Source organism: Balearica regulorum, chromosome 2 (assembly GCF_011004875.1).
Source record: "Balearica regulorum gibbericeps isolate bBalReg1 chromosome 2, bBalReg1.pri, whole genome shotgun sequence".
Lineage (NCBI taxonomy): Eukaryota > Metazoa > Chordata > Aves > Gruiformes > Gruidae > Balearica > Balearica regulorum.
The window spans coordinates 143,158,895-143,184,426 of NC_046185.1; the positions used below are offsets into that span (position 1 = coordinate 143,158,895).

The following is a 25,532-nucleotide window of genomic DNA, read 5'->3' on the forward strand; positions in this document are numbered from 1 at the left end:
CTTTCCTCAGCGACAAAATATTCCTGCTAGGTCATCAGTTTCAGTACTAAGCTGCAAGATTACCTTGACAAATATTGTTCACCCACCGTATGAAAACATATGGTCCTTTTTACCTTACCTTACAGTGCCTCTAGACTTTAACATAATCATAATTCTAATTTTAGGTTGCCTGTATTAAAGAAAGATGTTTCAGCAAACTAATAAACAAATTTTTATATTTTTCTGAAACCTGCTCAGTATTTTTTTCTTCCTAAATGAAATGAGTTGTATAGATTTAAAAAGTCAAATACACATTCAAAAAAAAATCAGTATCTTCTACAGCATGAGACTTTCTTTGTAAGGAAAAATATATTTTCCACATTTCTGTTTCTTGAATCAACATGCATTGCTTCTACTAACACAGTTGAAGCTCTTACTAACTACAGAATTTGTACAGATTACAGAGATCCTGTGACCTTTAAACCTACAGGGATAAATGAAGAACCTCCATCTTGATTTCTAACAGTCAGAAAACCAAACACCACCTTTGTTCAACAGAGGACGAAATGTTATCAACAAGGAGCAAGGTGCTATATATTGTATACATCAAACTGCCCTCTCAAACCTGCAGGTCAAAATAAAACCTGTGAATTTGAAAAAAAACCTACTATAATGGGTCACACATTGATTTACTTCTAAGTACAATAGATTAAGCACTGAGGCTGTATCCTCACACCCAGAGAATCCTGGTTTTGTCCTTGTTACAGATGTGCATAGTAAAAGTCTGTATCTTCTGCAAAACAAGAATCATATCATATCCAAGTACCCCATTAAGACTATGAAAGTCAAGCAACAACTACTCAGTCTCTTGCAAAGCACCAATGGCTCTTCTAGTGGTGTGTCAACAGCAGGAACCAGCTGCCAACCGGTGGGGTGCCAGGAGGGGATCCCCTTAGGGAGATACTGAGTGAACCACAGATTACTACACGCAAGTTTTTTAACCTGTACCACTAACCTCGCTATGTATTTGTTTTACACGTCTAAAGAAAATCAGAGCTAAATCTATGTAGAGTTTTGTGATACTTACCACATGTCAAGGCAGGTGGAATATTCTGTTGATCCCAGGAGGACATCTGGAGGCCTGTACCATAGGGTTACCACTTCATTGGAGTACGTATGGCTGGGAACTGATTTAGCTCTTGCAAGACCTGTGGGGTAAACACAAATAAATTAATGCAAACAAAACAAAGAAACAGTTTGTTGTATAGTTACAATCCTAAAAGGATATATAAACACACATCACATAACATGACGGCATGTTGCAAGCGTTTTTTTTCTTCTAGTATTGGAATAATTAATGAAAGAACATGGTAGCATCTATCATTTAGTACCTGGCTTAACAGAGCTCTGAATATTATGAAGGAATAATAAAATACGCTTTTCATAATGACAACCACAGGCCCAGGAGAGATGCAAAGATACATTGTGGCATACCTAAATGAAAGACAAATAAACAAAGATTTCCATTTCCATTAACTGCTCATCCTTAGGCATAGATAGTCTTTCATTTCAGTGTTATTTAGAAGAAGGAAATGAAAACTCCCAGACAGTGCCACAGATCAGATTTGGTTTTTTTGAGGAGCCTAAGGAAACCTTCCACAGTTTACACTGCAAAGCTCAGCCTGCTTATTCAAGTTTATATTTAAAAGCAGCAGACACACTTACACATTACCATTCAAATAAATATTAATATTGCAGTAATACATCAGAAAATGGTATGTGCAAAATTCTCTCTCAACAAACTTACATTGGCAGTGTACCAATCTCAGATGCAGAAATCATTTCAATGAAATCTGTGGCCTACTAAAGATATCCTATTTACAATAATTGTCTTTTAAGCTTGTCAGTCATTTAAAATAATTCACATTACTACACAACCATAATCTATCTCATGTAACATTGGAAAGATTTTAGGAGAGACTCTCCTATGCTAAAAACAGCAGTAAAGAGCATACTTTTCTAACAGTTCTCCTACAGAAGCCTCTCTCCTCCATGGAAAAAGATTTTCAGGGCTATGGTGACTGTTCCCATCACATGCTGGCAAACACCTTTTCCAAATAATGTGCTCCTAGTTACTGCCTTAAGACCATCCACTCCCTCACTGGGAACACTGGACGTGCACAAGTAACGGAAATCAGGAGAATACGCTACTGGGGTATTTTGTGTCTTCCTAAACAAAGAACTACCGGTTTCCCTTTCACAAAACAAATTACTATAAAAGAGGAGAAATTACTATAACAGAAGGTCATGTCTTACACCTTACAGAAACCAGAAAGCGAAGTCATACACTAGGAAAGAAATATGCAACATGAGAATTCACATAAGAGTGCAGAAGAGAGTCCTTTGCACCTTTATTCTTAATACAGTGGAGGAGCTATTTAAGAACAGTTAATCTCAGTGAATACATCTCCATAGTAATGATGGCAAATCTTGCCAGCAGATTGCATTATCAGCTGATTATAGCAATTAGACCAGTGTAGGGGAATAATTTGACTCGTATGCCGGAATTTCTTCTAAAATAAATTATATTTCAAATATGAATAACCATTTATTTTTAGTTTTCAGACTTCCGTCTCTTTTACATTGGTTCATCTGGCCACCAGGTTGACAAATAACTTGGCTTACACAGACAACTCAGGGTGGGCCAATGCAGTACAGCCCCAAAGAAGTCAGAGGAGAGGTCACATCACACACTCTGCAGTGCCTCAGCCTCCAGATTAATGTTTTCCTTCCAGGAGATGAGAAACCACCAAATGCTCTAACTGGTGAATAACTCTTAGTCCTAGCCCAGAGAAATACTAACAAGTCCAAGTTTCTGAGCACCTATATCCCACGTGACTAACCTGAAACAGTAGTCCCTGAAATTGTGGGTACAGACCTACTATTATTAAGCTAAATAAAAATTATGAAAGGATTTGAGAAGCCTGGATGGTGAATGCCCCCATCCTTCTTTGCCTGTCTGAGCCTCCCTTTAGCCTTGCCTGAGTTAGACTGAATTTGGTTGCAAATGATTTCCTCTCCAATCTTCTACCTAGCTTTGACAGCAGAAAAGGCACAGGCTGGCAGGGAAAAGGCATTTTCATGAAGCTAGCAACATCATGTGATTTGGGAAAAACTGTCAAAAAACTTTAGAGCTCATGGAGTGAAAAATGAACTTGAGTCTCCATGACACAAAGGCTTTGATCCAAACACTCAAGAAATCTCCCATGCAGGGAGGAAGAAATACCCAACTTGCCATACCAGAAATCATACTCCAAATAATACAACATCCATGCTTGCCTGCCAGTTTCTGCCACTTTATTGGCCAGGATGGAACTTTGCAAGTGCTATAACCAGCCCAAGTACACCTTTCCTCCTCCTGTGCGACCGTTCAGCATAGAACCAGCCCTCCCATCCTGCTGGGACTGCTGCCCACCTTGTTTCCTCAGCCCACTGCTTCTAGATCTCCTCCATCTCTAATCCATTCCAGGTTAACCTAAATCCATCAGATTTTCAAAGGATGGCCCTTTTTGGCTAATCTCAGCCTGCTGGACAACTAAATGTCTTTCTTTAATCTGCTCTTCACGCCCAAAACACCATGAAAGCCTCCTTTGAGGTTAGCTGCTACATCTGGTTTCTCAGTTAGATGATGATCATTACTGGCATGGAGAAAGTCATAAACAAATTTGTAAGAGCAAGGTGAAGCCATAAACTGGCATCACACAGCATCACCGGGTTTAAGAGGTTTAAGGGTACAGGCCATATGTCTGAAGGTGTGGCCAACTGGTTTCCTAGTTGGGCACATACACTACTTTGGAGACTGGAGAAAGCAGGAGCGAACAACCCAGGGAAATACTCACAAAGGTTAAAATTTGGCAGAGGAAAATTTGGCACAGTCCCTCTGTTCAGTCAGTTGCTCCCCCTGTGCAGAACTGAAAGGACTAACGCCTCAGAGGAGCTGCTTTGTCTCAGGGAGGGAGCAAAGTTTGCTTTTTCTGAATAATGCTCTGCATAAATAAAGCATTTGTAATTATGAACACTTTCACTGGAAGACTCAAAATTAATGTAAATGTCTCTCATCACACTTAAGGCACGAAAAATAACCTCAGCTTTCAGACATATTTACAGTTTCAAAAGAACAGTATCAAAATATATATATATATGTGAGAAACACTTAACAAGATTCTGCATTTCTTGTTTTGATGCTCCAGATGCAAACAGATGACAGTTACCAGTTGATTTTTTTTGAGATACCCTTCTGCAAGAAAATTTGCTACATATTTTATATCCATTTGCACATCCAAATATGCTTACTCATGCAAAATTTATTTAACCACATCCTTCAACTGAAAGAAAACTGAAGGGTAGGATTAATTAGCACAGCATGTTCGATCACTTTCTTTAAGGGTTCCCTGTCTGTTTCCATGGCTACACTACAGGAAGAGCAACAATCTCGTTTTAAAAAGACAGAGCTTATGGGGGATCATCAAAACTTCAATCCTTAATGGCCAGTGTGCATAAAAGCCAGAAGGTAAATGGAGAGATCACCAGGTGAGTACCCAACATTTACATATTGCTGCTTGAGCACTTTTTTGCCTGGGAAGGTGGAGGGAGGACCTCCTGACAAGCAGTGAGCTCCCCTCTGGTTCCTGTGTCTTCCGAAAGAGAACAGGTCAACACATGTCCTGCTGTTGCAGCCTTATTCTGAGAGAAGGAAGCCAAGCATAAGGCCCAGTTATTAAAAGTCAGGTTGCGTCAGACCCACTGGAGAACTTGTGTGTCATTGTGGGAAGAACAGACACTGTTTAATGTTCTCCAGGCACTCACTTCCATGGCCATTATTTATCCAAACTGAAAGAAGAAACTGCGTCTTGTGATGCATTACATACTGCAAGGCTTGCACATCAGCATCTGCCTGCGCTGTGACACAAACCACAACTTTAAGTAAGTCATTCGTTAAACAACAGCTCAGGATACCCTGCTTCCTATGCTGAATTTTAAAAAAATAAAAAAGTAAGAAGATATTTCCTGCCTTGGTAAATACAATTTTCTCTGATTCGTCTTGCTTTATCTTTTATCTCAACGTCAGAGGTTGCATGTGATTTCAGCTAGCATCAGTTATTGACACAACACATTGCACTGATTTATCACTGCAATTTTTAAATTGCATTTGGCTTTTACAAGAGGCCGTAGCTATATCCACACTCAAGACCTATTCAATGCATACACCTTTGGCTACATGAGCACAAATATTAATATTTGATATCTCTTTAGCTGCAGGATAGCTTTCTAGTCAAGTTCATACAACAATCAGGAAGCCTTTGTTCACAGCAAATATGATTCTGCAAATGAGGAAACCAGTCACGTCTGCAAAAACAAAGGCTTGCCAACCAGGTTCATGGTTTCCCTTTCCATTACACCTTAAATGTGTTGAGCTGTTTACTGTTTTGATTTAGATATATCAAAAAGGGCTCTAGCAAGGCATACTGCAAAAAATTTTTTTCTGTTGCAGTTTTTCTTTGATTCAGATTCTTTTCATGCTTCCTTTTTTAGCCTCCTGTTTTGTTTATTTTAACAATTACCTAGAGTTTGAGGTAAACAGCTTATAAAATCATAACTATGACTCAGTAACAATATTAAAATATTGTTAATGTATTCTATTGTAGATCATGAACTGTCAGCTTCACTTAAGCTATTTACACAGCTATTCATTTTCCAACAGAAGCATATTTATTCAGTGAATACCTGAGTGACAACAAACCAGAAGTAAAATGGTGGAAACACTGACACTGCTTCAATGAAGCAGTCAGCTCTCTAACCCAGAAGTCAGTTCTTGGCAATGAAGAGCATCCTGCAGCCTTTAGGTGCCTCTGCTGTTTACCTAAGCGCATCTGTCTCCGAGATGTGCCTTTACCAGAGCATCCGAGTTAAATTCCTTTCAAATAAGATAAATTACCTACAATATCCTATGTCCGAGTCCTAATATAGCCACTAGATTATGGTAGTGCTGTCCATTTATAAAAGTTATCCGCTATCAGGGAGAGCCTAATTAGGTTCCCAAATTAGTATTCCCACAATGCTCTTGAGCAATGACTGGTCTTCCAAACTGGAGCGCAGGAGTCAGCCTTCAAGAGACAGAGAGCAGAAAGTAAGGCAAAAGGCACGTATGCCTCCCAGCCTGTCTGGTTTTTCCAGCCGTATCGCTTGTTCTAATAAAAGATTATTTTTCCCCGCAAATCTTATCTCATGTATGTCTTCAGACAACCACTTACAGTAAGGCAGATGATAATTATTCTGGTCTGTGAATGGGACTCAACTGTCAGTTTCACCAACACAAGTTACAGAAAGGGGAGATGCAGAAATACTTTTTCTGCTACCAGAAAGAATGACTCCAGCCCTCGTGAAAAGTGTTTTTCCTTTTTCAACAACGCCAGCATCATCTCTTCCATCATCACCTTTTTCCTCGGCCTCCTGAGCCACTCGAAGGGTCATAGGCAGTGGAAAAGTGGGATATGAGAAAGAGCTCAGCCGTTGGTTGTAGATTAAAAGCTCCCTTTGATTAATTTGACTGACAGCCATCCTAGCTATAAAGCTGTTTATTTCCCTGCTTTAAAATCCTTATAAATATTTTTTGACACATTTTGAAAAAGCCCACTGATGCTGAACATGTACCATGACTGCCAAATTCATTCATTGTCTATTAGCAGAGAGAAACACACTAAAAATTCAGTTTCAGTCAAAAAGTGGTATGGAATTGCAAAAGAAATATATGTTCCATTTTCAACACCAGGAAAGCATATCTATTCCCATGACCTTCTGGGTCAGCATGAATATGTTCAAACTGCCTCTGCTAGTCTGGAAGCAGATAAATAACAGTGTGGGCAGGAAAAAAGAAAAAAAAAAAGAAACAACCTGCACTAACACCGTAACCATTCACACAAATGCGAAAGCTAAGAGAACTCAAGGACAGCAAGTGACTTCACATCAAAGATAACTCCTGCATTACTGAAAAGACCTGGCTTCATTATGGTTATGAAATACATGCTCACAATACCTTAACAGTTGACTGATTTAAATCGTGCTTTCCAGATTCTGGATTTTTACTTAATGATCCCCAGTTTGTTGTCTCACAAAAAAATCTATACAAAAATAATGCCCCCTCCTCCTAACAACGTCCCAACATGAACTTTGCTAATAAGGCTGTAAGTGAAAGTGTCAGAATTACTCATTCCACAGTGAAGTTGTTAGGTTTGAAGCAAAGAGTTAACAATGGCTGAACAGATGGTTTTAAATTGGGAAGATCTGCAGAGCGTGGGGAGGAAGTTTTAGAAAGGACAAACAGGCAGAAAATAATTCTTCACTGAAAATGAGAGGTAATGCATCTCAGGATATTTTAATGTTCCCTGAGAAAAGTGAGAAAACTGGGAAGCAGCTATGAATGAATGAGCCCAGTAGTGGACAATGATTTGAGTTTAGAGGAGAATAATAATAATAATAAAAAAATTATATGTGGATTTTTAAGACACATGAGCAATGAACTTGTTGAAGACAAGAAAGCTAATAGACCACTTTCCTACAGTTTTGAGGTATAAATGCTTCACTGTTGTTAGGTTTTTTTCCCCCTAACGAATCAAAGGAATTCAGAAAAGAAAAAATAAAATGATCCAAGGAAAAAGTGTTGTATGGAGACAAACTGAGAGCTATGGATGTCCAGTTTGGTGAAGTATAATAGTCCATTAAGCACTGACCACAGAAGTTAACAACCTACCGCAGGCTACTGTGTATAGAGTTAACAATTTACCATGATCCCTATCTGTACAACTAAAAGCAGGACTGCAAGAGCCATTTTTGGATGACTCCATCAGGGGTTCAAGTAAAAATGAACCAAGCCTATCAACTGGTACCGTGATAACTTATCACTTGATGAAAGTGCAGTAGGTACTTGACATATTGCATGAGACAGGCTAAAGATGACATACCAGTAGAGAAATAAATACGCTTGCTCTGTGCTGTGCAAGACTTATCTTTTTTAGAAAATCATCATGGAGACAAACTGCCTCCCGCTTCATTCAGGCACTAAGAGGACTCAACACATACCAGATTCAAGCCCATTGTATACAGGGCAGCAGTACAATTTAAATCCTTCTATCTAATGTTGTATTAAATCTGACAGCTGAAGAACTGTTAAATAAGCACAATTTGGTGCTACTGTAGTGATTCACAGTCATCCAAACAGAAACCTAAAAGCTAAGTTTCACCGAGAGTTTTATATTCAAACATCTAATCCCAGTTGTTTACACTCAGGTAATTTTGTTTCATAACTGACCATTCAACACTGGCAATGACAAGGTGATGTCACAGCGAACACATACCACTCTCTCCATCTATTAATGGGGTCAAGAACTCAGCGCAGTCAATCTGTGGAGCACTGGAACACTGACGAAAGGCAATGGTAGTCGAATGACCGCTGGGATGTTACTCTATGGAGTGATTTATTCCAGTGGGATGCTACAATTTTCCTGATGCATCATTTCTCATCTAGAGGTAAAATAGCTGGAGAACTTTGATGAAGACAACACCTCAAGTCACAGTCAGCTACTAAAAGCCTAATCAAGCACCTGTAAGTTTATTTACAAACAGATCGGATCCCAGGACCTCATCTAGGATAGTTAATTTAACAAGAACAGGGCTACATGGAGAAGCACATATTTGAACAACATTAACATCTATAAACAGTACTTTGGGAAAGCAGGTCTGGCAACTATTTTATTTACAAATCAAACAACACTGCCATTTGACATTACCCTGCAGGAGTGGAATTTGTGAATTAGAAAAACCGTCACCACATGGGTACTGAAACCATCGATTCTTACAGTACAAGATCTGACTTACGTATGAACAGCACAATTCTGCAGCTACCAGCCACCGACTCCTGGCCCCTGTACTGCACAGCCAAGGCAATTAAGTTTGATGTGCCTGCTTTTCCAGCAAAGATGTCACCCGAGCATACATCTCCATGCTGCAGGACGCAGCTGCATTTGTTCCATTATCCAGCCTCGTCTTTTGAACCACGGCTGCTCTGCCTGGCACAAATGGTTCTCTAGTGATCATGGAGTTTAATCCAGGCTGCTTCCAGTACCCAAGACAGACTATTTATAGATCAAATACTCAGCTGATTTTTGTCATTGCTACAAATATGTTCTACTCCGCAGCTTACATATTTCCTTAGCAGGTAAAAACACTGTCTTGGCTGTTCTGTTCTGGAGAACTCCAGTACATTTTGCATGTGCTATCACATTAGTACATACGTTCTGGTTTAAGTCAGAGAAAAGTGACCTGAAAACGTCAGTACAGTACAGTACAGGCACTGGTGCAAAACTAACAAAACAAAACAAAACAATATCTCAGTTATTTCAATGCTTTTTGAAATACTTCAAAGAACAAAATAACTATAGGACATTTAAAGATTTCATTAAATTTTAAAATTATTTTCACTTTGCTTTCAAGTGTGAAACCATTAAGAAAACCTGCGTAAGTACTGTTACTTCTGTAAAGCAATATTATAAAGCAACATTTTACAACAGAAATCTCTGGAGTCTCATTCACCTGTTCAATTGAATTGCTCGTCAAAATTCATTTAATGTCTGTCATCTTAAATTAGCTGAATCACAAATCTTAGAAGAAAAGTTTTATGTGAGAGACATTCCAATATGCTTAGGTCTAAATTATTATTTGACTTTGCATCAGTAATCAGGCATGTGTGTTCCTGCAGAGCTACCTCATCAGTTCTTAATACAATTTTGTCACAGAACAAGAAGAAATGAGAACAGACAATTTCATTTTTAAAAAAGTTACAGTAGAAGAGCATTAAGGCTGGGCCTTAACAGTATGATTGTGGAAACATGTAGTTAAAAAGCAAGTGTTCCTCCTGCAACATCTTTCGCTACAGTGATACTGAAATGCCACTGCCAGGACAGCAAAATTGGAGCTATACAACTAAATCCAGTCGATTATGTACATATGTAAGCCAAGTCAGTAGAACTGCAGAACCCTATATCGTGACTGAATAAAACAAGTGAAAATCAGTTAGTACTGAAACCAAGCCATTCTTCTATCTATTCTTTCATTTAACTTAAGGACTATGGATGTACTTCTCCATGCAATGCTTGATAAAAAGTACCTGTAGATTGCAAGCAAAGGATCCCTGACAGTATTTTGACCACAGACAAAATACTACTGTCGTATTATCAGTAGCTTGGAAACATTTCACGTTTTATTTAAACCACTTACTATTTCAAGCTGGTGTGTACGAGCAAATTGTAAGTACAGGTGAGCACATCTCATTTAGTATCACATCCTGCAACCTGTGTAGCAAAGCTGGTGGTAATCCTGAGCACTCTAAGATAGAATGGGCAAAGAATTGCCACAATTTCAAGAAGCTAACATTAGGCATTTGTGTTTATAAAGTACATTTCAGTAAGCCACTGCCTTTTTCTTTTTTTCTCTTAAAGTTATGTAGTTTTTTCCTAAGGTCTACAGACACTTCAAAGGTGAATTAAATTTTCAGCCTGCTTAAAGAAGCCAAAACTTAACATCAGTGATGACAATATTGACATAAAAAGCTTTTCCCTTCTAGTGCCTCGTACTCAATATCTGCTTTTACAATCAAATCAACCCACTGCAGTTACTATCTAACTTTAAAACCATTGCAATGAAATATCCTTAAAAGCAAGTATTGCCACAAGAGCAAATATAACTGAAAAATTTGACGTCTGAGTGACTTAAAAATTGCTGCAATAAGAAGGATATCAGTATGTTCATGGCTGTGGGTGGGAATAAAAGAGATGACATCTGAAAATCTCCTTCTCCCTTATTTCCAATGACCATAGAGAAAAATTGCTGTAATATCCGACATATTATAAGCCACAAAAGCCAAAGGTGGGAAAAGTTGAACTGACCTTGGAGGACAATTTGGGCACCTTTACCAAGGTGAAGATTTAACCAGCCATTCTCCGTACCACGTAACACAGAAGGCATGCAGCGGCATTTCCACCCCATGCCAAGAGGTTCTTAATGTTCCCACATCACCCAGATAAAAAGTTGCTGATTCCTCATCTCCCACTTTTAATATTGGTACCTTTGTGTCTTTTTCAACATTTCACTTGACCTCTCGGTCTTATAGTTTGATTATCTGTAACATATCTAAGAGTGGCTATGTGGAGTTAAGATCTGTACAGCTCTTTGGAAATGCAAATCACTGGAGAAGTGTTAAGTATTACTAAGACAAGCATTGCCTGTCCTCTTCTGGCGACCATGAAGGCCAACTGCTGCAGGGGAAATTCTCATCTTAATGCAGGTAGACCTGCAAGCGTGATTTTCATTTACATCAGTATGAACTGTGCATCTATAAATATATTAATATATCCAGCACTGTGTCCTTCAGAAGGAATGAAAAAAACCCTGCATAAATTATTCACAATTACCTAGACAAAATGACTGTATTGCAGTAAGGTAAGGTTTTAAACTGTCTAGGGCAAAACAAACAATGTTATAAATTACAGAGCCATCACCTCTTTAAATTGCTATCTCAATTATGGAATTATTTCATATTGTGTTAAACGGCACATTTCTCTTAATGAACTGTCAGTCTCTGTTCAAGTTAATTTTTTTCTTTGCACATCAATATTTTTGTTCTGACTTATGATGAATTCTTTCTCCTTTAATCCACACCATTTTCCAGTTATCCTTTAACTTCCACATAGCTGATTATTTCCTGTGCAGAATAAATCTGCATAACTATTAACACATTAATTAAATGAATAATATTTTAAAATTTGGCATAATTTTCTCACTTTATAATACAGTATGTTCTCTTACATAAGGCAACATTAAACAAAACCATAAAAATCGGAGCAAAAAAGCAAAGACAGGATGGCCATATTTGAAAACTTTGCCATGACCATAGTCGTTGTTTTCGCCCGTAACTGCCATATCAGAAACAAGTAAAGAAGCTTCAGAACAATAAAGTTTAAAGAAAGTTCAATATTTTAAGTATAGGGGCTTGTAGCCACAGCAGTCAAAAGGCTAAGGCTATAAAAGAAGCAAGATGTGTAGGTAGAGAAAATGTTCTCATATAAAAGTGACGGGAGAACATTGTCAGGTGACTGAATAAGCCCCCCCTCCCCCAATTAAAACCCCCTTTTCATTACTGCCCAGATTTTATATATGTTTACAGATTCATTCAGATGCATGGATCTCTCTTATACAGACAGCAGATCACCGTTCTCCATGGTTTTTGCACTATTATCACATAACAGCTTGGTTGACACTTAGGTGGGGAATAAAAGACAATGAAAAAAACCATGATTGTGGGAATAATGAAGATCACAGTCAGCATTGAGCTAGCTGCAGTACAGATGACATTCAAATCCCATGTTGTTCTTAAGTAAGAAACACTGAAACAGATTTTTCATCACAGTTGTTTTAATGGTGCCATAACCAACTTCCTTTATTGCCCTTAATGGATAATTAAGATGCTTTCTTCCTATTTAAAAGCTTGATATAACTCGTAACAATGGGAAACTGGATTGAACCCTAAGTAATCTGAGATGTGTTTAACAGGGGACCCATCTAGTGAGTCACACCAATCTCCAGCTCCTTAATTGTTTAAAAAAAAAAAAATTAAAAAGATTTTCCTTATCAGCCAATAATCCTACCCAGTGCTTCTCAGTGGGAAGGGCTTAATTTACAGCATCTACTTTAGTAATAGCAGAAAAGGCTGGTATATTTAAAGAATTTTAATTTCAACTGTTAAAAAGCAATCCGTGAGGACTGACACGGCCAAAAATTCAATGTGTGGCACTACTTTGTATTTATTATTAGTAGAGAGACGTTAAAGTCTTAGTTGAACAAAACTGAATGTCATAGGTTTTCTGAAGCGCTGTAAGTGCAGACAGTAAACCTGTATCAAATCTATTCCTTCCCCATACGCTATCAAACCTATTTTCTGCTCCAGGTATTTTTCCTGCATTGACTCTCACTATGGCAATTTTTTATTTAGATTTACCTCATACCTTAATAAAACCATCAGATCTATGAAGCAAATTAGACTGAGGTCCACAATGGGAACGACAGACCAGACAGACATGAGAAGCAAGAAGCATCTGCAACGGCACCAGACCACAGAGTCTCCTGCTAAAACAATGCACAGAGGAATTCTTCAGCCCAAATGCCAGAAGTCAAATCCACCCCTTTGCACTGCTGTCACTTGAGATTTCCTGCCACCTACACATCTCTTCTCCCTCTCCATGAGAGAAGGTCACGAGCACAGCACGTGAAGCCCTTGCTCCTTGAGGGGAGAGGAAGGAGGCAGCTTTGGCTGCTCCCTGACAGCAGCCACTTATACTGTTAGAAACTGAGAAGGAACATCTGGGGGTGGAAGGAAAGCCTGTCATCCTGGCAAAAGCAAACGACTAACAGCAGCCTGCCATGGGTCTCTGGGACCACAGTACCCACAGCATTCGCAGCCCACAACTTTGATCCTTTTTCCAAGAGAAAAGATTTGCAGGTCCCCTAGCTACCTGTCAACTCCAGTCCTGAGCTTTGGCCTCCCTTCCCCTGGATCTAGAAAGCGATGGGGGCAGCAAGGGCTTGTTTCACTGAGTCCGTAGTGTGCGTTCGAGGTTATGCCAGGACAAATGCACACAGTCTGCTCTGCTGCTCCAGGCCTCCAGCCCAGCTGCCACCATGACTGGCATCATCAACTTCTGCTCTCAACAGAAAATCCTGTATTTACCGTTTAATTACAGAAATAACTGTCTTTTACAAAGACCTGCAAGCTAACTCAAGTTTGAGCAGTTCACGTTTCACTTTCCAGGTTCCCACTTCCTTTTTTCTCAAGTTACTCACAACATTGTCACTGAAGTCATCTTCATTTCTTGGTATTTAATACAAACAGAGCCCTCAAAGAAACCCATTACTGATCTTCCAGAGGGGGGACAAGAACAAATTCTTCCGTTTTCAAAGACTGCTATCAGAGGGGAACAGGCTGCACCCGTGGTAACAGCAACCTCCCATAGGAATATGGGAAAGAAATGCCTTTTTCCTTCTCTGTTCAATTCAGATAGGGTGTCAGAGAGGTCTGTGGACCTATATTTGGGGTAACCTGGTTCCCTTTACCATAGCAGCCTCTGATAACAAAAACCCAGACAGCTTCCAGCATTTCTACAGCCCCGACAGCAGGAGCCTGCTGCGGGTCAGCTGCCTCAGAAGTGACCCAGGCTGCTCCTACAGCCCATCCCGAATGCCAGGCAGCTCAAGCTCCCTTGAAGCCAGGAAGATGAGAGGTAGCCAGCCTACGTAACTGGAGACACTCTCGGAGGAGTTTTGCAAACGATGTCATCAAGCATCGCTGACAATATAAAGTACCAGCTCTTCAGGCACCGTGACAACTCCTTATACCAGCATCTTCAAGAATTGATACTCTGTGGAGCATTTACACAGAAAAACATAGCAGTTATCCATGCAAGCCATCTTTTATGCTATCCAACCTTTCATATGAATCTTATATGGTACATTATAAAGAAATTCCTTACAGGATTCTTACTGTGAAAAAAGAACTAGTTTGTTTTCAAGCTGTCAACATAGCTTTAATCATTTTAACAGTAAACTATACAGCAATAGTCTTGTCCCTTGTGACATATCCCTGACATGCTCCCCACAGAAAAATCTATATGGAAATTCATGGAAACATCCTCTTTAATACTCAGCTGCAGTTTTAAACTGCAAGTCCGTTGAGTATAATTCTCTTTATTACAAACCTCAAGCCTCTTTGCTCCTGCTATCTATTATTAATCATCCTATGTATCTAGAAGGATGCATGGTTCAATCACACTTACTTACTTAATTTTCTCTTTTACTACATCACAGGGCTTTATAGGAACAAAACTCTGAAAGCTTAAGGCAGGACTTCCACCACAATGCAGACCTTCTGCAGCTCCTTACGCATGCAAGGAGATCCCCAAAGACAACAAAAAGCTGACACAAAAAGCTTCAGGGTCAGTGTTATTTGGGAGAGTAAAGCAAAGACATTGCCATGAAGATTCTCATGCTGTTTTTCTCTCCAAAGTCCACTCCTACAGACAAGAAAGGGCATCAGGAACTACTTGGTGCTTTCGCGCTTGTTCCTGCCATCAGAGAGGTGCTCTTTCTCGCTCACCTTGTAACACTAGAATTTGTTGTGGTGTTACGGCAGTTTCAAGATTTTTTTTTAAAGGACCAAAACTAACAAAAATGAGGGCAGAGAACAGGAGGGAAGTGGAAATGTCTATTCAAGTCTTAATAATAATAAATAATAAATATAATTATCATCACCAGCAGCAACAAGTTTTCCTATTCTTGCAAATTATAGTCAAGCTAACAATACCTTCTAGACCTGCTGTTTCATACTTTGAAATCATGTTTTGCACTTCTGCCTCTCAGGTATCTGCACAGTCATAGTAATTTGTCTTGGGACCATGGCATAGTGAGAAGGTCAGTGTACATACTAAAAAGAATGGCATCCCAGTTAAAAGATGTGACTACATCAGAGATCCTTGCACCTACAGTAATTGCACAACCCAAGATAAAGACCAAACAGGTTCTCCAACTTCTCATCCACCCACTTTGTGCAGGTCACAGACAGAAAAGACAAATGGGAAAGGCAGCTGCAGGGAAATTTCACAAACAAGCAAACCCCTGAAATACAATCCCCAGGAGCAGGTTGATCAGCTCACAGATAAAGCAGGACAAGGGCCCTACTAGTAATTTGGCCAGTTTCTCTCACAGCCTCAGAAGCGCTACCGCTGCCTCACATGCTAGTCACGTTTAAATGTTTTGTTCTCTACACCTGTGCCTTGAGGATTTTCTCAGTGCATTGAAAGGTGATGTCAATGTGCCTACCCTCAAAAGCTATCTAAGTGTTTTATCTGAAAATTTCTAATAACAACTATGTAGTTTTCAACTCAGAAAGAACAAAATTATTCTAACTAAAAGATACGTACAAGTAACCATACTACAATCAGATTAGAAGTCCCTGTTGTCCCTGGAAGAGTCAGAATATTAGGCTGTTAGTGGATGTTTTGGGACAGAGAATAAGAAACAAGGCATAAAAAGAGTAAATCTGTTCTGGGAAGTCCCACATGGAAGGTGGGACTCACCACCTACTTGACTTTTATCAGCTATTTAGGGACTTTGTCCTTGATTTTATTAAGTATGATAATCTGGATGCAAACATAACTGATTAGCCAATCTTGATTTATATCAGCACAGACAATAGCTAAATGCCAGTACTCAATCACAACAAAACAAAACAAAACAAGCATGGTATATACTGAGTCACAGAACCAGACAAAAAGGAGCATTCGCCTGGTCCAACCTGCCAGATTGCTCAAGGCTTTGTCCAGTCAGTGAAGCAAAGGGAGGCCTCTTGCCTGGACCCATGAACTTGCATGGGTCAAGATTTCTCAGAAGATCCCTAACACAATTCTCTTCCACTCATCTCTTTCCTCCCTGAATCCCATCTCTGAGAACAAAGGCCTGTGAGATCTTATTCATGAAGATCAAGACAAAGAAGTCATGGAGCACCTCAGCCTTATTAGAGTCTGCTGTGACTAATCACCTGCTCCCCTTAGCACTGGGCCTACATTTTCCACAACCACTTTTTGCTTCTCTCCCTCACACTCTTCCCGCATCTTACCTTCGCCTTCTCACCATCCTGCTGTTGCCGATGTCCTCCTTCACCTCAACACATTTTCCTCCCAGATGCCTTAATTTCCTTGTAGAGTTTCGGTTGCTACTATCTAAACCATTCCAACACCCGAGACCCTTCTGCCTGTGGTCACTCAGAAGCACCCTCAAGCAGAGTCAAAGATACACGCCTGCCAGAGCTTGTCTGTTCCTCTGCTGTTTTCACCTATATTTGCTCCTATAGTCTTTGGTATGTATTTCTTAGAGGTTCAAAGTGACATTTTGAAAATAAGGGATCACTGAAATGACATATGGCACTGGTTATAATATGTTCAGTATGAATACAGATCACATATTTCTTTAGATAACTAATCACCTGATCGGAACTAACTCTTGAAAAAAAAAAGATATTCTTAGTGTTCAGTCTTTGAGTTCATGCTCCTATCCACTGCCATACAGCCGTTTGACATCATTGTTTATAGTTCAGATAAATGCATTTAGTCTAGAACATCCAAAGGCCAAATAAATGCATCTGTATACAGTGCAAAGTTAAAGTCTGTGTGATAACTAGCATTAAGCACAAGGCTCTATCCATTTAAGTCTGTAATTGCTTATGGTGTTACTCATTAAAGGTTTATAATACTTTATTTCTATTCAAGACAGACATATGTGCAGGCGAAAATAAACAAACCCATAGCCAAATTCACACCACAGGAACAAAAATAATTCTTGCACTTCATTTCATAAGGAGAATTCCTAATATACTTTAATTTCCTCTGTAATTTTAATTAGATTGAAAAAAAAGAATGCAGGAATGGAGTTCAAGGACTATTTTTCATAGCAACAATTATTCAAGGTGTAGTCTCCCCTATTGTATCTTCTCAAGAAAGCCATATTTTATAGCTCATCCATTTTTAATTTGACAAAGCCTCTATGTTCTGTTCTCCCTTTTCATTTGACTGCTGAGTCTTCTCATAAATGTTCATTTCCTAGCAGCTAGAGCACAACGAACAGAAAAGCAAACCACCATTCATCTGAACAAAGACACTCCCACACAGTGGAGTATCTATGTCTGGGAGCCCTGCTGTAGAAAAACACATGCCCACGGTTATTCAAAGATTCCACTTCAGCCGCAGTGCAATGCACTGGCAGGCATGAATAGCCTTTCTTTTACCTTGTTTATTCAAGAACTATGATTTACTACAGCCTGCTTTTAAGTATTTGATATCCTACACAGAGGAGATTAAATAAGTCTGACACCAAATCAAAAACTTTGGCCACACTGTTGATTTTTTGTAAACTTATGAAACCAAAATCTGAAGGTCTTGTCCTTAGAGACTAAAAGGCCTTTGCTCTAGGATTTTATATTTATTATGCTAGCAAAGTCAATCCTGTCTCTGGCAGAAACTGATTTCTTGATAGGTTCTCTCCTGCCTTGAGTGCATTTGAAAGCAAAACACCCATCTCTCTAATTTCCATACTGCTCCTCATGTAATTAATCAAATATACAATCTAAACTGACTTCCTTTCCAAGCGCATTATTGCAAATTAGTCATTCATGGGAGAAAAACATAAAGAGAAACAGGACTGTATTTTACATCTTGTTTAAGAAGAGTCTTTCGTACTGGGAAGGTGGGCTATGATAATACAGCGTTTAAATAAGTAAATATGCACAGGGGTGCACACAAAGAGCACACAGATGAGCTCTCGTTTCTCATGCCTCCAGTGAATGAGGTCATGACCCTTTAGACTTTAACTTCATCACTTCTAATTTTTCATCTTGGTTCTCAGAAGAGAAATTTAACCCATCTGGTTTTCAATTTTACGAGGTCATGAGCCATGAAAGAAAACTAGCTTTAAAAAAAAAATGGAGATATATAATCTTCTCTTAGCGTATAAGAGTAGATTATGCAGATGTTTCTGTTAGATCAGGACAAACTTACAAGAGGAAAAAAACGCTCTCCACAGTATTACACATTCATGTCTACTACTGGGTATTTCTTTTTGGTTGTACTTATACATCTCTAGTCTCTCAAAATAATACACAATGGTCAACCTTAAATTCCTGCCAACACAAAGCTGGGAAAATCCTGCCTTTGATGTCATCATTGAGATATTTAGCCTTAGTGCCACAATGAAGCAATAATATCATTAGAAATGATGGTTACATTTCCTACTACAGCAGGGTGAAAACGAATGTCTCACCTTTTCCTCTGTCCTATGGCAACATTAGGCAATACAACCAGAGAGGTCAACCTAAGTCTGAGGTGGACTCTTCATTGATTGGTTCACACCTCCAGCAAAGCATTTAACAGTGCTGGTGAAAGGTGGGTTTTCTTAAAAGCACAGCTGAAAAGTTTGCAGCCTCCCTCTCCCCAGCCACAAAAGCCATAGTGCTTTAGCAATTCCACTCCCCTGGCCCACAAAACCCCCCCACACCATATGAAATATTTGTAAGATCATCTATAGAGTATTTAGTATTCATCAAAGATAGAGCATCATCATCGCAGTCTCTTAAAGGACTTACTTATAATATGGGGATACTTGGAAGTCAGGTAAGTTCATAGTGTTTTATACACATAAATGATTCAACAAAACTAGTCATCTCGAACAGCAGAGCACCTTCAACAGAGGACTAACTCATATTTCACTACAAAACCACTTAATGATTCACCTGTTTCATGTATTTAAGAGATGACATCTCCTAATACAATGCAACGTCCAAGAATGTTTTTTTAAGTGTATCTTTAAAGAACTTCTGGCATCTTCCAAGTTTTGAAAAGCAGCAACAGAAAACGGTATGTAAACCCAGATAATAATTGTTTCTAATACTACTTCTCTAATTGCCTTACAGTCCAAAGGCCAATGAAGTTCTTGTGGACTGTGTCCACCTGAAGTCCTGTTCCCTTCTCCAGCATAGCAAATATACACTGAGCTGTTAATTGCAGTAATGCTAATTAAAAGACAAAAAAACCATGACTACATTAGCAGTGAAATTGCCAATTAGCACATAAGGTTCCCTCATTACTGCTGCTGCATGAAATGTGAAGCCCGATGTGGATAACAGTCATAAAAATAAAAGATATTTTAAAAAAGCCAATAGGTCACATTTTCAGCTTACTTCAGAAGTTCTACTGGAATCAGTAGCTGAGAAGTTGACCTACAGGAAAGAAAGAAATTCCTACAACATTTTGTAAAAACCACTGCAGAAAAATAGTGCCATTTTCCACATCTGCATTCACAATGGTTTTCAGAGGAAACAGTACTTGCCCCAGTGTAGCCACTAGAAAGTATTAAAAAAATAAATTAAAAAAGGCAAAAAGGCTAACATTTCAGTAGACAGTTTTCCCTGACTTTATACTCCACATAAGGCTTTCCCATAAGGGACTAATGGATACTGAAAGCAGTCCAGGTGATCCTAGTTTCCTTTATTCTTTAGAAGCAATATATGTGTCTTTCAGTCTCCTTCAATGACCATTTTATGAAAGTTAATCCAGATCTCCACAACCCTAGAGCTGCTTCCATTAAGTAATTATGCTCTCATATAGTCTGCATTTCCTCAGGTCTTTATTTTTTTTTTCTTTTTAAAGGTTTTGAATTCTAATTCAGAGGTCTCATGGTAAATAAAATGGAAATACTTTCAGCATTATCTTCCTTGTGAGAACTGGAGTATATATTTGGTTTTCACTTGCTCCCTTTTAATCAAGCATTTTGTTGACCATAATCAATTTCTTCGCTCAGGAGAAAAATGTGCAATTATCTACAATGAAGAAGGTGTGTCTAAGGAATAGGGTGGGGGGGAGAGAAATCAATGGAACCATCTGTCTGACATTCCTACAACATTATAAGAGACTTGTAATTAACTGCTTGCCTACCAAAGTCTGCCAGCTTTAACTCCCCCGTGTCACTGATCAGAAGATTCTGTGGTTTCAGGTCCCTGTGCAAAATGTAACGCTGGTGGATGTAAGACAGTCCTCGCAGCAACTGAAATAAAAATAACTGAAAAAGAGGGGGACAAAAAATGACCTCTGTTAATATTTTGCATACAACCACAGGTGATTTCTTCACAATATGCAGGGTGCTTGCATATTGTGGTAACATTGTGTCAGAATTCCTCCCAAATTGGCGTAATTCCCACCCAAATTAACACAACAAAATTTCCATCTAAAAAAGACGTACTTTGCAAGGACTAACCCCAGCCTCCAAGCCTTACTATATCATAGATTCAATTTGCCTGCTTTAAAAAAAGAACAAGAGCAATACAACCATGTGCAGAAGGCTCAATTTCTACCAGATTATAATTATATTCCATTTGCCCATATGGCCTTAGAGATTAGGTAGTAGCCTGAAGACAGATGTGTATCTTCACTAATTATAGGAAACAACAGTACAGGGTGGATAGGGATGGGGAGATAAGGCTGGGGGATGGGACACTGGAGCTAAAACAAAGAAGAAATTAATAGTATAACAATAATGCCTACATACTCAAGGAAATCTGCAAGTATGACAGGTTTTCTCCTTCGAAGTTTTTTTTTTAATGGGAGTTGCCTATGTATTTTTCATTAGGAAACAGTAATTCTCACTGAACCTAAAGATGACTTTTGAAACCTACTTATAATAGCCTTTAAGGTTAATTTAGATAGGAACCTAACTCATCCTCCATGTTTCTTTTAACCCTTCACTGGACTCTACAAATGCTTTCCCTAGAGCTAAGCATTGGTACTGTGTATTTTGGTAATTCACAATTATGAACAAAGAGCTGGATAATGGAGATCTTTTGTCCTCTCCTTTTCATCTCCTCTCTCATCATTCTCCTGCATTCTTATTGGCACCTGCTGTGAAAGGCTGTAAGTGTTACCCTCATGGATTTTGTCAATACAAAGGGCGAACAATCGTTTCCCAGGAGTTTTCTACACAGTTTTGAAAAATCTCTCCTAATATACAGGCCCTTCCTATTGCTTGAAATATTTTAAGAAATACTACAGTTTTTATATGGGAACACAACGATCCTTTACAAAGGCAAACATAGAGGATTCAAGAGTGGACATGGACCTCGTGCCTCACGGCTCAGCGGCCGGTGAAATGTGTTCTCTCAGAAGATGTGGAAACCACACCAAAGATTTGGGAAAATCAACCCAGGCACATGAGAATTTCTAATTAACTTGCAACACAAGCATCCTATTTAGTGACTGCTGAAGTGAGGAGACATTATAAAAAAAAGGTTACAAAATCTGATTATAGAAGAGAATAAAGGCTGACATGAAAGAAACAGAAATGTCATGTTACTGAAGTTGAAATGAATTTAATTGCATTTCATTTTTTCCCTGAGTACAGACACAATACACTGTATGTTTAGCTATTTAGCCAGGGCACAAAGAGCCATATCAATCACCTTCTTGCCAGGGTTGGGTCTAACAATGTGCTGAGGAAACTTAAGAGCAAAATACAGAAACAAAAGAAAGAATAGCAGGAAAGTCATAAGTAACATGCACATTCCTTTTTGAATTGTGGTTAAAATGGAGCTCATGGTACACAAAAACTATTTCAATAAGGGCAGGAAGTAGAAACGGCTTTCATTACAGCCTTAGAATAAAAATTAAATTCTACTAAATGACTTAAAATAGTATTTTTTAAAATAAAAAGATAGGGAAAATATCCACTTTGCTAGGCTAAATCAGTTATATTTAACTTCAAACATGACTTTTAAATATGCAAAGAAATTTCAATTATCATGTTATCTTACAGCATTATAATCTTTATAACTCAAAATATGTTTATTAATGCTGGCTTTCATTTGGCTTTAATGCAAAGAATCAAGTGATTTGACACAACATGCTAAGAAAAAAACCCAACAATTTCACAACTAAACAGAATAAACATCTGTTCTTGAGGACAACTTTGGAATGTAGTTTTATTCCAAACTTGTAGACATGCTGTACTCATCAAGCACTTCCACAAAAGTCAATTAATTCACTCACATACACTGTATCAACTGTTTCCTCCTTGGAGGAAGATCATGAAAGAGAAGGGGAAAAAAAAATCTCCCTGAATTGGTTAGAGGGTGAACTCAGCCATTGTTTTGGTGCTTTCTCTTTTCCTCTTCACCTTTTGTTTTTATTTGGTAATATTAAACGTGAAAAGATTTAAGTGAAAACACAAGCCTAATGCTTGGCAGCAGAGCATTCTGCAAACCATAGGCCCTTTGGGATTGCTTGGGAAGAAAGAACAGTAAAAAAGGCTCTCCATTCCCAATCGTTCTCCACTCCATAAAAAGAAAAGATGAGTTGGAAAGAACCGTTTCTGACACCTCAGGAAACACTTCCACCTTCTCACAGTCAAATTCGACCCTTGTCTTTGAGGAAAGCCCTCTCCAACAACGTGCTCCACCTCAAGACTATTTGCATTACCTTCACAAGGACAGAAATAAATGCTACATGAGGTACCATCACCTCTTACCCCTATTCCCGATCTGAAATCGGCGTACCACCTCTCATGGCTGTACTCTGATCTTGCTCCCTCCTCCACTTTCTGACGACTATGAAACCTCAGCCTGGGGCTTCTGCAGGGGGTTTTGAACAAGCAACCAAACTGCCATTTCTCCAAGGCCACAGGATGACCAGAGGATAACTCCAAAAGGAGTCAATGGCAAATTCCATATGCATTTCAATGAGGTGGTTGTGAGGATAGAAAGAATACAGATTTGTAGTTCTTGAGTTTTTATGTTAGTAATTTTAATTTTTGCATGGTCATACACAAGGCTATATAAGTGTTAAATAAGCTCTAATAAACAAACTAGGACATCACTTGTGTACAGTTTATAGCTTATTAGTAAGAACAGAGGTTTTGGTGATAAAATGAAACACAAAATGACAGGGGTCATCGCGATGAGAGTTGGAAAAGACAGAAAACAGGAATGGGATTTGTCTCTAGAAGTCAGGTTTTCAGCAAGTTTTAACATTAGGAGGCTCAATACTTTACATTCAGACCAAATAAAATTTTAATACTTGTGCTTCAGGCCTTGCTTATTTATTATACCATGAAAAAACAATACATTTTTTCCCCTAACAGTTATGCAGCTCTCACTTTAATGAGAAACATATTTTAATGAAGAATTTTCATTGTCAGTGAGAAAAATGCATGCAGGTCAAAGCTAATTTGGGGTTTATGGACTGTGATATTAAAAGAATATTAGCAGTTCTTAAAACTTACAAGAGAAAGCCCTCAGCTCCACAATAAGGTTAGCACCCACATAATCTTTCAAGTATAAGGCCTGGATAGCCACTTGAGCTACGTGAAAGATTTGACCAAATGCCCGTTTAAACCAATTACATTTTCTGAGAGACTTGCCAGCTGCCTGGACGAACAGCCCTGCTTTCATGGTGTTTTTCATGAGCCTGGGTGAGTGCACAGCCGAGACCATTACATGCACACATCTGACAGCTGCAAGATGGCTCATGTGCAGTAGAACGCTTTACTATCTTGTCATCCTCTGAATGCCGTGTAGGATCTTGAGCTTTTCTCATCCAAATGAGCTTATAAGCTAAACACTGACACAGGCCATGAAAAGACATCTAACGGGGGTTAACTTTAGGTTCAGAAAGCTCTGACGAGTCTAGTGATAAAGGGGGATGCTCATGCACAGGGGATCTATATAAAAGTGCTCAGATGACTCCACATAGTTGCTCTCCATTCCCAGAGATGGTAGAGAGTCTCTGGAAAAGGATACTGAGGTAAATGAAAAGCAGAAAGAAATTCACAACTTGCCCAGAGAGATTCTCCAGAAAATGTACCGTTTCCACACAGCGTCTGCTGAGACATCAAGGACCCCAATGACAAGAAGGATGCTGCCCAACAGAACAGACTAATGAGGCCTGTGGGGGCTTTTTTAAGTCAGGAACTGTCTTTCCCTGATGGCACTGAGGGATTTCTGAATGATTTCCTGCATTTGAGCTCCCTCACCACATGTTGTATTCTGGGAATAAAGGGCCTGGCCCTAGATACGTGTAGAAAGCTACATGGAACCTTTCAGTCTATAGAAGATGCACAAAACTCTTGGCTCTGATCTCTCTGCAGCAAGAGACTGCAAATGGAGCTGAGCTAACCTGGACCAGGAGTTCACATCCGTTCAGAAGAAAGCTGAAAGCATGACTGGATTAATGTGCTGGTCCTTTAGCAAGCTCATATTGCTGTATTAGCATAGTTACTTTCAAAAAGTAATACACAATACTGCATAAGCTTTATTATCGCTCATCACTGATAACACCAATGCTCCTGCTTGCTGTATGTACCAAAGCACACCAGCTGGGTATCACGCAATCATCTGAATTCTCTTGTGTCCATTCAGCATCAATCGATATCATATTCAGTCTTAATAGGCCATCAAATCTAAAAATACCAGTAAAAGAAACCCAACCCAGGACACCTCACCTCATGCTTGCAACCAGCGTACGTCTCCCTGTCATCTAGAGGATATTACAGGCTTCTGTGAATTATTGGCTATTTACAAAGGGAAAAGGAGGTAATAAATCCCCACAGTACTATCTCACAGCCTTGGAAATAAACACAACCGAACACAATGCTCAGTTACGTTTGGGTTTACTAGATTGTTTGGGAGTTTTAGACCTACTGGCTGTAAACCATTAACATGAGAAAAAAAACCCTGGTAATATGTATTATCAAAGAAGCAATGAGAAATGTCTCTGTGCGAGTTCTACTAGCATGTCAAAAGCTCATCAAGCACAATCGTTTTTATCACTGTTGGTTTGCTATTCTTCTCCCTCCTTGCAACC

At 39.0% G+C, this 25,532-nt stretch overlaps 1 protein-coding gene across 5 annotated transcripts in view; it reads right to left on the minus strand.

Annotated features, from left to right (window-relative positions):
- Positions 1-25,532, minus strand: part of CDK14 (cyclin dependent kinase 14) — a 320,956-nt gene that overhangs the window by 137,414 nt on the left and 158,010 nt on the right. For all 5 annotated transcript variants that reach the window (XR_012834151.1, XM_075746221.1, XM_075746218.1 and 2 more), the window contains 2 exons: positions 20,619-20,742; positions 1,067-1,187 (listed from right to left, as the gene is read on the minus strand). Coding sequence is in view for 4 of the 5 variants with exons in the window: in XM_075746221.1 (XP_075602336.1) it covers positions 1,067-1,187; positions 20,619-20,742 (245 nt within the window). In the remaining variant the exon portion in view is untranslated. The remainder of the gene's footprint in view (positions 1-1,066; positions 1,188-20,618; positions 20,743-25,532) is intronic.